The sequence below is a fragment of the Simochromis diagramma genome, unplaced genomic scaffold (genome assembly GCF_900408965.1).
Source record: "Simochromis diagramma unplaced genomic scaffold, fSimDia1.1 OVJJ01000596.1, whole genome shotgun sequence".
NCBI classification, from domain to species: Eukaryota; Metazoa; Chordata; class Actinopteri; order Cichliformes; family Cichlidae; genus Simochromis; species Simochromis diagramma.
The window spans coordinates 9,408,790-9,424,194 of NW_024387245.1; the positions used below are offsets into that span (position 1 = coordinate 9,408,790).

Below are 15,405 nucleotides of genomic sequence, written 5' to 3' on the forward strand. Positions count from 1 at the left end.
TAAAATAGCTGAGGCTTAATTTTAAGGCAAGTACAATGCTGCTAGTCAGATGTTAAGATTATAGCTTTATATCAGTTCTCACTCACTAGTAATGGGATCTCATTAGCAAAAAGAAACATTAAACGCAAATTGAAGATTCTATTATGTTTTAATAGTCCATATTACTTCCTGTTGGGCCTTTTATTCCTTTTAGTGAAGTTATGTTGCTTGCAAAAACTGCTGAATGGAGTTACTTTGTATTTATTTCAGTTGTAAACACTGATGAAGCCTTGGACAGCACATGTAACCCACTGAGAATCACCGGGATGATACTTAGATTTTACATCTTCAGATATGTGGCTAAGTTTTGCTTAAAATAGACAAAAGAGAAGAATGCATTTAGACAGAAGATCCTGCTGCTACAGTAGATTTTTAAGTTCCCTGCCCCCTATGGAGCCGCTACCCCCAATCTGAGTAAAAGCACATTTTTTCCAAGAATAATGGATCTGTAAGTTAATGTTTCTTTTCCCACTTTTTTTTTTTCTATAGCAAGAACACAGGACCAGAAAACATCTAGCAAAATATATAACTGTTTCTAAATATTACAACGAAACCACAAAACAGTAATTACTGTATCCAAGACTTCTCAGTGTCCTCAAGGAAAGCAGCGTTGAATCATATAGGCATGTGGCTCTTTGTTATTTATTGCAGTAATAACTAGGTAAAGTCTGGCAAAAACTTTGACATCTATTTCACATATAGTCTTAACTGTGCATTCTTAAAGTCCTTCATTATTGGGGCTGCACTCACCCACTTGAAACCAAGTAGGATTTAAAAGGGAAAAAAGGAAGTATTGTTATTATTGTCATCAACAACTCCATATTCACTGCCAAAGTTATTAAGTGTTTACTGAGCCTTAATTGAACTCAGAGTAATAATCTAGTGTCGGGCTTCAGATCACTAATGTGACATCATTAATGGGAAATGGATGCCAGCTTGGCACAGTCAAGCTACCTTGGGGTAATGTTTTGATTAATACTGATTCAAGCTCGCTCTCCTTCCTCGTGATAAATAGATGGGAATCATGACAAGACTTCACATTCTTCCTATCCCCCATCCACAGAAAGCAGTAAAGCTGTGTGTTGTTAATGATGTGAATTTATCACAGTAAGATGAATGTGACGTATTTCAACAAACACATACAATATAAAGCACACTATAGCATGCACAAGTCTACAAAAACATCCCATGATGAAGATTAAGGATGCACATGTTCAAAGACTAAGATTTTGTAAGTCAAAAAATCCAATAAATGTGTACTGAAATGAGATTTTTGAGCTCTAGGCTAGATTAAAAAACTTCTAGTCATTCTTGCCCACTCCAGTGTGAAAAAGGCCTGTGTCAGATTCATCAGTCTCCCACAATTTCTGGTGCATTGTTTAGTAAGGAAGTTTCAGAGGAGCACAAGATGAGCAAATCCCCCCATGCACAGTGCAGCAGCTGATGAGATCATTTTGAGCAGCAAAGAAAAAATAAGGAACTAGAAACCAGTAAATCCGTGTATAGCAACTCATTGAGAAATGAAGCCTTAGTAATCTGATCCAACATGAAGCCTTTGTCAGGGCCAGACAAAAAAAAATGCCTGCAGAAAGGAGTTTGTAAGCACTAAATCAATACATGGTGGTCGATCACATGCCATCTCGTGAGCCATCTTTATGAGACTCTTTTGAAATGTGGTTAAGGCTGGTCACCCACAGCCATCAATATGTTTCTGTGCTGCCATGATTCCCAACAGTCTGTCCATTAAAATTATTGGTAAGGAAATAGGAAAAAAAAAAAACAAAGTAGGAAAATAAATGTAAAAATAGCACAACAGACACTAAAATCCTAATCTTAAATAATTCATATAATATTTGAAATTACAACTTAGGTCAGAAATACATTTCTAAAATGCATTTTTAAGAATACATTTCTGAAATGGAATTCAGATCTGCAAAACAATAAACACTAATTATTTAAGAAGTTTATTCCAGTGTGAAAGATCAAGTTGTGAAAGTTTTAGTATATAACCTTAAATCTTCTGTATGTACCTCTTTTTAAAATGGTAAATAAACAGGTACTCCATTTTAGCTTATTGGAGACAAATCCAGAACTGCAGCTGTTCTCCTCAGCCTGCCTTTGGTCAATTGCACTTTGTGGAATACTATTGCTTGCAGCATATTAAATTAACTGAATTGTTTCTGGGTGTGATAAATTATCTGAGTGTGTGATAAATTGGCACCCTATCATAATTATATTTGCATAATGTTTTTTCTGCTTCATTTCCGCTCCTACATGTGCTGGAAATTTCTTAGCAACTCTCAGGCAAGATCTGGAAATAATTGCTAATATTCATTGTCTTTGGAAACTGTCAAAAGTTAAACATCATTTTACCATGGAGACACCCCATCACTGCCTGACTGTGCAATCACTGGGTGTCATTAATAATCATAAAAAAAGAATAATAGTATGGCAATTGAACATATCCAGAGTTAATGGTTTTGTGATTATATTATAACCATTATGTTTACTATAAGGATGTTCTAAATATGAAAAATAACACAAGAGATCTACACAGAAAGTGGGGTTAACCCTGGAACAGTTTGTCTCTATATTCTATTTAAAGTTACAACACAAGTCACTATGTTGGATTCATAATGCACACACAAAATGATCTCTTCAGTCTCCAAAAGCCAGAAACAACAGGGCTCTACACACACAATCAAATTATGGACTTTTACGTTAATGTTAGACTGGCTATCAGCCTAATGCCTTCTACAACAATAACAGTAGTCACAATGTCACTTGCATGCTCCATGACCTCTAACAGGTGGTCCCATGTTAGCCATTAAATGTTATCCCAAAACGCGATTAGAACAGTGTAAAAACCTTTTGTAGACATACATAAAGTAGGATTCATAATTACTTACTTTATTAACAGAGAATAAATACAAAGTTTAGGCCTATCTGTTTCACAAACCATATCCATTATACTACGACATAAGAAAGAGTGTTTTTCCTTCTTTCTTTCTTTTGTTTTAAACAAACACATTTTGAAACAATGGGTCATACCTAACAACACTCACTCACTGAGGTCAGTCCTTTCCTTGCTCAGAGGTCCTCTGACAATTTTTAAAGTTACTGGTAAGGTAGGAGTTACTATTCAATTCAGTTCAATTCAAATCAGTTTTATTTATATGGCCACAAATCACAACAACAGTCACCTCAAAACGCTTAATATTGCAAGGTAAAGACTTCACAATAATAAAAAGAAACCCCAACAATCAGACAACCCCCCTATGACAAGCACTTTGGCAACAGTGGGAAGGGAAAACTCCCTTTTAACAGGAAGAAAAATCTGGCAGAACCGGGCTCAGGGAGGGCAGCCATCTGCCGCGACTGCCGCAAGGCTTAGAGGGTACACCCTGGACAGGTCAGACACAGACAACCATTCACACTCATATTCACACCCACGGGCAATTTACAGTTTCCAATTAACCTATCCCAACTAGCTGCATGCCTTTGGACTCGAGACATGCGAGACAACAGTGCTAACCACCTTGCCACCATGCTGCCCCCACTAGTCTATGCTGGGAAAATCATGAAAGTCTCTTTAAGATATTCTCACAATACCACAAACCACTAAAGGTATACTGTGAGAACATCCAAACGCTAAATGTAGTTATGAGAAACCCCTCCCAAGGTTATATCACTTAAAAAACTTGGACTTAGAAGTGTTCAGAAAGCATTATAGAGGTACATTTTGAGAGAGGTTAGAGTGTATACAGAAAAGAAGAATTTACCTAATCCAGGACTTTTTAAAGTTACTTTAATCAAAAGCATTATTTGGGGCGATCGTGGCTCAAGAGTTGGGCGTTCATCTTGTAATCAGAAGGTTGCCGGTTCGAGCCCGGCTCCGACAGTCTCGGTCGTTGTGTCCTTGGGCAAGACACTTCACCCGTTGTCTACTGGTGGTGGTCAGAGGGCCCAGTCGCGCCAGTGTCCGGCAGCCTCGCCTATGTCAGCGCGCCCCAGGGCGGCTGTGGCTGTGGCTACACTGTAGCTTGCCATCACCAGTGTGTGAATGGGTGGATGATTGTGTATAGTGTAAAGTGCTTTGGGGTCCTTAGGACCAAGTAAAGCGCTATACAAATACAGGCCATTTACCATTTATTTCTTTAAGTCTTATCTTGCTTATCATTTCCAGCTCTCAGTCTGCCCTGTGCTTTTCTTGAGCACAAAAAATACTTTTCAGTTGGTGTTTCCTGTTGGGAATAGGCTGCATGCGACTGTAGCATTGTTACTTATTAAACATTTACTCACAGAATACTTTATCCAAACATTTTTTCGAGTCTTGTGTCATAATGGATAAGGACATCTAAAATATTATTGTAAGCCAGGTTTTGTTCCTCAATGTCGGGACGTAGACTTATTTGTGATTACCAGTCAGGAGGTTCAGCCTGTCTGGAGCAGTTGGAGGTCAGAGCTTGGCCTGCAATGTTCAGCTGGCGCAGCACGGGGAGACACATTCATATTTTATTCTGGCCCGTGGCAAAAACCAAGCTATAGATAGAACTTTATTCTTGCCTCTGCAAGCAACACAGGCCTTAAAATATGCAAGTAGAAGGAAAGACCAGAAAGGGAAAGTGTCTAACGATGGGACATTAGATGTTTTCAAGTAGTTGAGAATGTTCAAATGTTCTTTGAACATACAACATTTTCATTTTGTATTGTCTTAACGTCAAAGTCAAACATGGATTTTGTTCCTCTGAAGCATATTCATCTCACAAACTGAGGCATTTTTATATAATTATTACATCTTACTGCCCAGTAGATGTAAAGGCTTCTAATTCTCGTCAATGTACAGTTTAAATCAATGTTTCAGCATTGTTTAACTAGGAAGATTTCACCCTTTTTGTGCTATTCCCCTGTGTTTTTGAATTTGTCTTTGTCTCTGAATATTTTGCTTATCATTATCATCCCTTCCCTTTTCCACCCCACTGTGCTCTTCCTACTGAGTCTCTTATCTGCATCTCATTCTAGTCATCACTTCATTTCTTTTTTCTTTAACACCAGTGGCGACCATTGTCTACCCATATCTATTCTGCCCTTCTCAGGCTCCCTTTTAGCTATTCTTCATTCATGTCTGGATCCCTTGTCTTCTCTGACACTTTTGTCTTTTCCTTTGTTTCTGTCTAACCTTTTACTCTCTCTCATGTACATGTCAGACTTCCAGAAGCACTGCTGTGAAGGCTTTCCCAGACAGCTACACTGGACTGTTCATATTGAAACAATGACAAATGTATTAAATCACAGTGGGAATCAGAGCTAGTGTGAACTCCCTACCCTATCCAACCCCTACCCACAACCCCACACAACCATCCCACTCACCCCCATTGATCTTCTCTGTACCCATTTGCTCCCCAAGCTGTGAAAGACGAGAGAAAGCCAGGGGAATAGAGATGTGACTAGAGGAAGTGCACGTGTCTGCATGTGCGTCTGCGTGTCAGAGGTAAAAGCACAGAAAATATGTGAGGAAGTGAGTAAGAGACTGAAACATAATAAAAAAATTGAAATCTGCAGGAATTTAATTTCTTGGGCTCTCAGCTTCTTTTCTTCCTGCAGACTTTCTCCAAATTAAAGCGGCAGGGGTTTGTAGGGTCTAAAGATCTACACAAATATTCCCGTCATTTCCCTTGTGACTGCATGCCTCCGTGAATATGAATGCTGTTTGGCTTCTAGGCAGGATGGCTAAGAATAGGAAAGATACATAACTTACTCTAGATGTTAAAACATGTATGTGAAAGAGGTAGGCTTGAATTGAAAGTAGATACCACAACAATTGTTTTGGTCTATCCATGATTTTTGTTTTTGTTGTTGCTGTTATTTTTTTATTTGTTTGTTATGTTTTCTGTCATGTGGATGCTGAGGCCCTACCAGATTTCAGTTCATGAAAACTCATGTTGGACAAGTCAGCCTAAACTGCTTGTTATAAATGACCTTTATAACAAGCAGTTTGGATTGAAATGGGGTATAATAGGACCAGCAACCTATTGTCAGCTGCTAAGATACAATTTAGTGTGCATGTATAGAAACAGAGCCCAAGCCATCTCCTAAGCTCCAATACATGCTTTATCACCACCTGCCTCAGGGCATGGGACATGGATGAGAAGCCTGAAAATGTTGCCTTGTGTTTCACTGACTTTCCGCAGAGAGGAAATGTCTTTTGAGCCTAAGAGAAATAGGGTCAAGCACTATTTATAGACAAAGAGTCATGGTTAAAGGTTTCAGTTTCTCACAAACAGTAATTCCCATGGGCTGTATCAGCAATTTAGTGGAAGATGGCCTAGTCATTGTTCATTTGGCTTGTTGGAGGAGCTGATCCTTCAATGCACTTTTTGCTGACAGAACAAATGTTTCTCTTCCTGGTGCTGGATTTCATTTTCTGTCAAGGTACAGGCATGGTTGTATCAGATTTTTACCCAGCGGTACAATTTTAGAAACCTCTGCTTCTGCAAATTAGTGATTTACCATCAAGTTTTGCTGTGGAAAAAAAATGTCATGATACATTAGTTTATGCAATCTGCCCTGGTGATTGTGACAACATCAACCACCATTATTTTGTTCTACTATTTTCAAAATATTTTCACCTTACTTAATATTTTGATAAAATAATCAAACGTCTTGTCCTAAGTTAACAATGACAATTCAGCCTGCGTTATGATCCCAACATTTTACTAATTCGTGTTGCTAGCTTTCTTTTGTAATTACTGACAAATTTGTCAATGTTAAAATGGAATAATTTAGATAAAATCTAACACTCTAGTTGAATTTTGTTTCTACAAAAATAGGTTCGGAAAAGCACACCAAATGCCATCAACAAAAGAAAAAGCAATCTGAGTAAATCTTGTTAATTATTTTTACTGATTTTACTTATTTGTTGATGAACACTGTTGGCACTGAATAGTTTGCAAATGCTAGCGCTTTTTTTTTTGCCTGAGTAGTGATGCTTTCCTGTCACCTTACTGCGACCTAATGAGAACACCAAGTACATGTCCATCAGAAAGCAAATTGCAGCATATTTTACCTTCCTCGATCCTATTTTAGTGGATTGCTCAACAATGAGCTCCCAGGGGAAGCCAGACAATGTGAGTTGCAGAAGATGGAGGAGGAGAAACAGGCAGATTGCAGTATGTTTGGAGTGGACACTTCAGACACTTTCCTCTCAGATAGTTTCCATGGTCATGGCAGTTTAAAAGGACAGATTTTGTCTTTGAGATATTAACATTTAGCTAGTATGTAAGGTCAATTATTAACAAGTTTTGAATTAGCCTATTTTGTGACTGTAATGAAAATAGTTGGTGTGATAGCATTTTCACTATCATTATATCAATATGAAGTCCAGTCTAAATGTGAAAGCTGGGTTTGGAGATCACTCTGTGCAAACCGCTCTGCTTTCCATGCAACTACTTCCTCCATAAAGAGGAAGTTGGAAGTAAAAGTGGGTAGAAGTTAAGCTATCTGTAAATATTTATATACAAAAGGAATTGCATGCCAGCTAATACACACTTTTGCAAAAGCCTGCATAAACCATAAACAAGCAGAATTGTGCTTCTGAACAATAACAGAAAATTGAGAATTGTTATTGCCTTGTAGTGGGCATCATGAGACCACCAGGAATAAGTTGACTGAGGCAGCATGCTGTTGACATCCGCTGCTTATGAGACACTGTTAACACATACTCAGCACTGATAAGGGAGTAACTGCAGATAAGGGAGATGAAAAGGAGAAAATTGAGGCAACAGAGCTTTAGCTGACATTGAACTCAAAATGAGAAGCCGGTGGACTTGGGGTCTAGGGAGAAACAAATGTCAGAATAAAATATCTTGATAGTTTTCTCTGACAGAAATGAGAAATGAAGAGCGACCCAAAAAATAGGAAGAGATTATACTGAAGAAAGACAACAGAAAAAAAGTACAGGCAAACATATTTTTGTCATTCCTGTTGTATACAATACTGAAGTATACATCCATAATTTTATAATTACATTTTTTTAATTGTTATTTTAAGATTTTGTATGTTTCTTCGAGGGGAAAATGTAGGAGAAAGTTTCCTGACAACCTTTCGAGACAAATTAAATTTATTTCAAGGAGACTGTGGCTCTAAGCACTTCTGTTTGACCTAGCATTTATTCTTTATTCTCTAACATTTATTCTCCCTTGGGATCTAAAAAAAGAAACAGATAAAGACTTTTAAACCATGAAATATGCATGCAAGCAGTTAACCTTAAACATGGTATCACAACTTCTCCTCAGTCATGACAGATCAAAGCCTATATAACAGATTCCCCGCCCTTGTTGTTTGTTTGCTGACTATGAGGACCAAACACTAGCATGAATGTCACAGCTAATGGAGCTCACTAAGGCTATTATGCATCTGGTCACTTTAACCTTTGGGGTCCAGTATAGTGGTGGACTTGAAAGAACCGGATATACAGAACAAAACCTTTTTTTTTCTTGCACTGATTATCAGTACATATTTCTTCTTAACAAATGAATACAATATTGCCATTTTCCTAAGACTTACACTGAAGTTGCAGTTCATTTTTTTTTACCCCCTTAGGCTACCTTTAGGTCAACTGCATTTTGGCTGCCTTCTGGGCATCTGGGATCTCATCTGTACACAATGCTGTATCTTGACTACTATAGCTAGACGTGGTTTGGGTCAACCATTTGTATATTGTTACTTAATTCGTTTGCTTTATTTATGCTTTTATGATTAAAAATTGTGTTTTGGAACATCTAACCAGAGCTGTCTCTTCCAGAAAGATGATGTCTTATCTATGGGACACTAGAGCTCAGCTCAAATAAAAACCTGTGATAGATTAGGAACTGATTTATGGGACAGCAGTTCCCGCAACCAGTACCCCACTTTCCTTTAATTTGTCACACAGCTGTGTGTAAACAATGAACAACAGCATCATATTCGGTTCTCTTTTAATTTTAGGTTAAAAGTACATTTGTTGCATAATCGATATTAATGTTTAATATCAGTTATGTAGCAACTGATACTGCTGCATAATTGACATTGCTTTTGTCATTACATGTTTATAAGTATTGGATCACTAAATAGGCTAACAACCAGACAGAAGAGCTTAAACACACGGTGGCCAGTGTGCTTCATTATTGCTGTTTACTGTGTCAGAAGAAAGTTACACAAAAGTAGGAATTATCTAGCACAGGCTAATACTGCATGGTATTGTTTTGTTTTAATATGAAGGACCAAATAATTATTCAAACATTTAAAAAAAGGCTTGTCTGTTACAAGCTGGACATTATGAACATAATTCTTTGCATCTGCTTTTTGGCATGAACCTAGAGCACAAATAAGGATCTGTTTGGGGATGAATGGTGTCTGGAAATTTAAAAAGAACACCTAAATTTAAATGCATGGGCATAAACCAAAATGCATGTATGCCTCTATCTCTTCTAGAGATGGCACGATACCACTTTTTTATGTCCGATAACAATACCGGTATCATAAATTTGGATATCTGCCGATACCGATATGAATCCGATAGTGTTTTTTAATCAACAAAACTGTTTTTTAAAATGTCTTGCTGCATTTTGTATAAGTTCATACTCAAGTTTAAAACAACAACTACACTAAAGCTATTCTGTTATACCTGTATGCAAAAAAAAAAAAATTTCATAGTTCAGCAATACTGATCAATCTAATAAACTTAAACCTACACCATCCTCCCTATTCTGGTATTTTAAAGAGTACTTAGCGTAAATATTAAGCAACCTAACTAATAGGGTTCCAACTCCCAGCAACAACAAAAATAAATAAATAAAAAATAGGGAACCACCCCTCACGCTCCACCTCATGATGCTTAATCGACGTAATCAACCTTAATTTGATGCAGTGTGAAAAAAAAATGCACAGAAATCAATTATTTTTCAAGAAATATTAAATAGATTCAACATCTTTCTTCAACAAAATTGCAGACTGCACAGATGGTACCTTCCCAAAGGAAAAAGTACTATAGCTTACTAGGGTATATATATTAGACTTAATAGTCACTATATACAGTAATTGACTTCTATTCGTTTTACATCAAATTAAAACTTTGGGTGTAAGAGTCAGATAATTATTTATTAAAAGCTAGACATTTTAAATGAGAATAAGAAAGAAAAGTATGTCTTTGTGCCCCCTTTTCCCTGTTAATGCCCTATCGGCCCCCCTGGCTAAACTTTGCTAGATCCGCCCCTGCACAGTTACCAGCCGTCAGCTAAGTAGAAAAAGATCCTGGAGTAGAAAGTAATATTAAATAAATTCTAACAACAGCTGATCAAGCTTAAACGTGCTGCTGTTGTTCAGCCACTGGTTTCCTCTTTCTGGTGCAAAGTGGGCCAAAAACAAACCAGAGAGATGGACTCGCGACAGAAAAGCCGATCAGCTGATCATTAAGCAGTTTCATGATTGAAGTAGCAGCACGAAGAGGCAGTCGCTTGTTAAGCTTAACGCAGGAATGCTTTACAAACATTCAGAGATGGACTTACACACTTGCTTTACTTCTCTCGGGGATAACTTTGTCGGAGATGAAATGCCGGGTTGCTAGCGAAGCTCCAAATGCTATCCAGACCACCGACAGGTCCCGCATGCCACAGCCGCTCTATCATGTGATGCATACTGCTCCGACGTGCTAACGTTCTGAGGTGAGTTACGGCGTGTTGCAAGTTTTGTGAGGTGCTTTCGTGATATTTAATGGATCGGATTACATTTTTTATTTTTCTCCGATATCCGATCCAGTAATTTAGGTCAGTATCGGACCGATACCGATACGTAATATCGGATCGGTCCATCTCTAATCTCTTCCTCTTATCTATTGCATCAGGTTGTATTTTGATGTGAAATAATAATAGTATATTCAACTTAGTTTAATCACACATGTTTAGAAATAAATACTTATGACTCAAAGACATATTATTCTGTTCCTGGTTCCATTTAAAACCAAAACTACACCCAAAATCAATTTTTTAAATCAAAATCTGTGTAAATACTTAAATAACTTGCCACTTTAACCTCCATTTTCTTCATTTCCCTCTTCTGTTTTTGCCCTCTCATTGGCATGTATGATGCACATCGACTGGGAGCCACTGGATTACTCAATAAAGTAACACCCTGGCCAAGGAGCTTAAAGATATTGTGTCCAGTGCACTTCATTATTGCGGTTTACTGTGTCAGACAAAGTAATAAAGTTACAAATATATATGCAAAGCTAACAGAGGGGTGATACTGCATGGCGTTATTTTTTTATGTGAAACACCAAATAGTATTTCAGATATCTAGAATAAAGCTGTGTCTGAAACAAATGGACATTATGAACATAATCCTTTGTGTGTAATTTATCAAGGGAGTGTATCTGCTTGGTGGCTTGAAGATAGGACACATAAGGCACATTTGGGGATGTGGTGGTTTCTAGAAAGCGTAGTTATATTCAGCTCAGTTTAACCACAAATGTTTTGAAACAAATACATATGACTCAAAGATAGTATTTTGTTCTCTAGCAACCTGCATTGCCTCTGCTACTGGTTGCATTTAAAATCAAAATCAGTGTAAATACTTCTGCCTCCTCACTTTAACCTCCATCTTCTTCATCTCCCTCTTCCTCTGCTTTTGCCTCCTCATTGGCATGTATGATGAGCATTGACTGGGAGCACCACATCACCATTATTCATGGACAGAGCGCACCTCAGAGCCAGACTGACAGATCAAAAGATGATGATGATAGGTGGGGGTACTGGTAGTTGGGGTGATGAATGGCCACATCATTTGGAGTTGGCTGTACTGTAAGTTTGGGGACAGAGCTGTTTTCACAGTTTTCCTTGAAGGATTTCTTTTTCAGCCACTGTTAATGCCTACAGACAGTGAAATCATTAGAGGTTGCATATATTGAAGGCCTAAGATGTGTCAAAAGCATTGTGTAACACACAAGCACACTTTATACATTATAATAATAATACTATGTGTATGTATACAATCTATCTATTATTCATATATATATATATATATATATATATATATATATATATATATTAGGGGTGCAACGATACTTGTATCGATATTGAACCGTTCGATACAGTGCTTTCGGTTCGGTACGCATATGTATCGAACAATACAAAATTTTTAAATTATTTTATCAACTTTCCTTCTGACGATGCTGTCTGTGTTGAGCGCTCAGTGGATCTGCGCTTGACAGTGTAGCCTAGGCGGAGTAGTCGAATGCAGATTCACTGAGCGCAGGGCAAGCTAGCGAGACATAAGTTAAGCTCTCCTTGCAACATGGCAAATTGAACCTCCCCCACCCTCATTCGGATCTGGCGTTTGGAACTATTTTGGTCTTCATGTGACGTATGACCCTGAAGGTAAGCGCGTCTTGGACTAAAGTAAAACAGTATGTTGGATGTGCCACGCAATGCTCAATTACATTGGTGGGAACTAGTGTGTTAGCGCAGTTAGCTGTTAACGTGTTGGCGGTCCAGCCCCACGCACGGGGTGATCCTTGGTAGCTCGTTAACGGAGATTTGCCGTGTTGTGGCTTTAACGTCATTTCAACGAGATTAACGCTGACAGCACTAGTGGGAACACAACGAATATGACTGCACATTTACTCTGACATCATCCTAGTGCAAAGACAAGTGGAAGCAGACAAAAACAACAAGCAGGCATGCTACAAACTTTACCCGAGTCATTTAGACAGCCGTTAGCACATGATTCTCCTTATGGGGACCTGATATGTTTAATATGCTGCTGAGAATATAGCCCAGAAGAAGCGTATAGTATAGCTTTTATTTTGGAAAGAGCCATTTCTCTCTAATAAACTCTCTTTTCCAAAGATAAGTGATTCCTCAATCAGATACATTTATTTATTTTTTATTACTTTGTTGTTTCAGCAACATTAAATTCAAAAACTGTACTTTTGAGTTAAAATATATATTTATAATTTTAATAAATGACAAATTAAAAAAGCATGAACATTTTTTTTTGTATCGAAAAAATATCGAACAGTGACACCAAAGTATCGAACCGAACCGTGAATTTTGTGTATCGTTGCACCCCTAATATATATGTATATGTATATATGTATGTGTGTGTGTGTGTGTTTGTTTATCTAATGTTTCAGTTTCAACCTTTTTGTGTGCTTCGGAAGCAATAAGAGGAAAATAGTCTTAACTCGTAATGTTTTCTGTTCTCTTTTTTGTTGTTGTAAATGAGCCAGGACATCTGAACAAGTCATAGAAATTGTTTGTCCTTTCTATTGTTAAATTCAATCTGTAAAGAAAAAAACCTGCTCTTTCTGTTCTCCTTGCTTTCCCCACAACCAGTTGTTTTGGAGTCATTCATCAGGAAGAGTGAAACTGAGCCATCAGGGGAAGCGCTGGCAGGATCCCTGTAGAGATGAGGCAATATTGAATTGATGGAATCATTTAAAGTCCAGGAAAAAAAACAAACCCCAAAACAAAACACCCCCCACCAAAAAAAAACCCCTAAAAAACTAAAACTGACTAGATGTCTTTTCTTTTCTTTTCTTTTCTTGATACAGTGTCAACACAGGCACACAACCTAATGTTACATGTATATCAGACATTAATCCCCCATCTTTCCTAAAAAACAAAAAAGAAAGCAAGCTACATTTGTTTTGCTTCTTTGTATCCGTGCATATCTCTTTAGAATATCTTGAGCATTTGTCACAGTGTTACTTTAAAGCCTTTTGACATGGCTGCCATTTTCACTTTGCATCTCTTTTTCATAGCCATTGACCCAAACACCGAGTCAGTCGAGGATTTGATGCAGAGATTCCAGGACAGTTTCCGTGTTCCCAACACGCCAACAGACCTGTCTCACTACCAGCATGTCATGCACAGCTCGTCAACAGGCCGCCGGAGGGTCCTGAGCCACACCAGAGGTAGGACACAAAGTCATTAAAAAATTTGAAGTTTTTGTTAAAAACATACTGTACTACAGACACCACAAGAGGATTTGCATGTTCCGTTTCATATTACGCTATATACTGGACAGTATGTGTTAATCCTTTCCACTTGATACTAGTAGTTTGAGACCTAAGTGATAATGATGGGGTGATAATTTCTTAATTTTGTTTATTGTTTAACAATAACGATACACAGGACAGTTTATTACCAGTGCATTCCATCTGTAGTCCTCTGGGTAATTTCCAGTCCAAATAATCAATATATTAGTAGTCATTAATCATTTATCTGTGTCTGTGCATACACAATCACAAGTTTGTCCACAGAAAATTATGCAGAATAACTAGACTATCCAGTTTTGAATTCAGTTCATTAGTCGGCATTCACATCTTTGGTGCTTTCATTGCTTCAGCATAATCATCATAGAGGTCACATGCACAATGCATTTAACCTACAGTATCAGGCTTTCATTTATCCACTACAGTGCATAGACATACCATCACTTGTTTATGCATTATAAGAATCACTTCGATTACGTTCTGCAGTAACATGTTTAAATATTGACTATACAGTCTTAACCTCATCAATTATCATTTCTGTCAGTTTATAATTTGTTTGGCTTTATTTCATCAAATATGATTTGGAAGAACAAGTTCACTCCAGTATTTATCAGAAATTTACCCGAAATAAATAGGGCTTCTTATCAGAAAGAATAATTTGAAAAAAGTTCTAATAAGCATAGTAAGGTAGTCTAGTGCAGTGTTTCCCAACCACTGTGCTGTGGCACATAGGTGTGCCGTGAGAAATGATCAGGTGTGCTGTGGAAGATTATCTGGTTCCACCTAATTAGTAATCTAAGCTAGCGGTCCCCAACCTTTTTTGCACCACAGACCAGTTTATGTCCGACAATATTTTCACGGACCGGCCTTTAAGGTGTCGCGGATAAATACAACAAAATAAAACCAGTACCAGTACCAAGAAAACCAAAGTTTTATTCATAACACACGGGAAAAGACCCAGGGAAACCGAATTAACGATAAAAACGAAAAAAAAAAAAAAAAAAAAACGATAAAAAAGCATAAATTTGACGCCTGAGCCTCAACTCTTGTGGCCCAGTACCAAACGACCGGTCCATGGGCTGGGGGTTGGGGACCGCTGCTCTAAGCGACCTGCATGAGTAATGGGCAGAACAATTACATTCTCTTCCACTAGAGGGCAGTACAACTACCTGCTCTAATTAAATGTGTTGACAACTGCCAGTGAAACAGAAGAAGACGAAGGAGAAATTACATAATAGTCATGCCGTGAGTGAGACAACACAGCACATAAATTGATAAATATTTGAAAAGAAAAAGTTAGGGCTTTCATCTTGGTCCTGCTGAAAATTTCGACC

General features: G+C 37.8%; 1 protein-coding gene across 2 annotated transcripts in view; it reads left to right on the forward strand.

Annotated features, from left to right (window-relative positions):
* The window catches only part of LOC120714478 (astrotactin-2-like), a 285,359-nt gene that overhangs the window by 91,455 nt on the left and 178,499 nt on the right, over window positions 1-15,405 (forward strand). For both annotated transcript variants that reach the window (XM_040000717.1, XM_040000718.1), the window contains exon 4: window positions 13,838-13,990. In XM_040000717.1, the coding sequence (XP_039856651.1) occupies window positions 13,838-13,990 (153 nt within the window). The remainder of the gene's footprint in view (window positions 1-13,837; window positions 13,991-15,405) is intronic.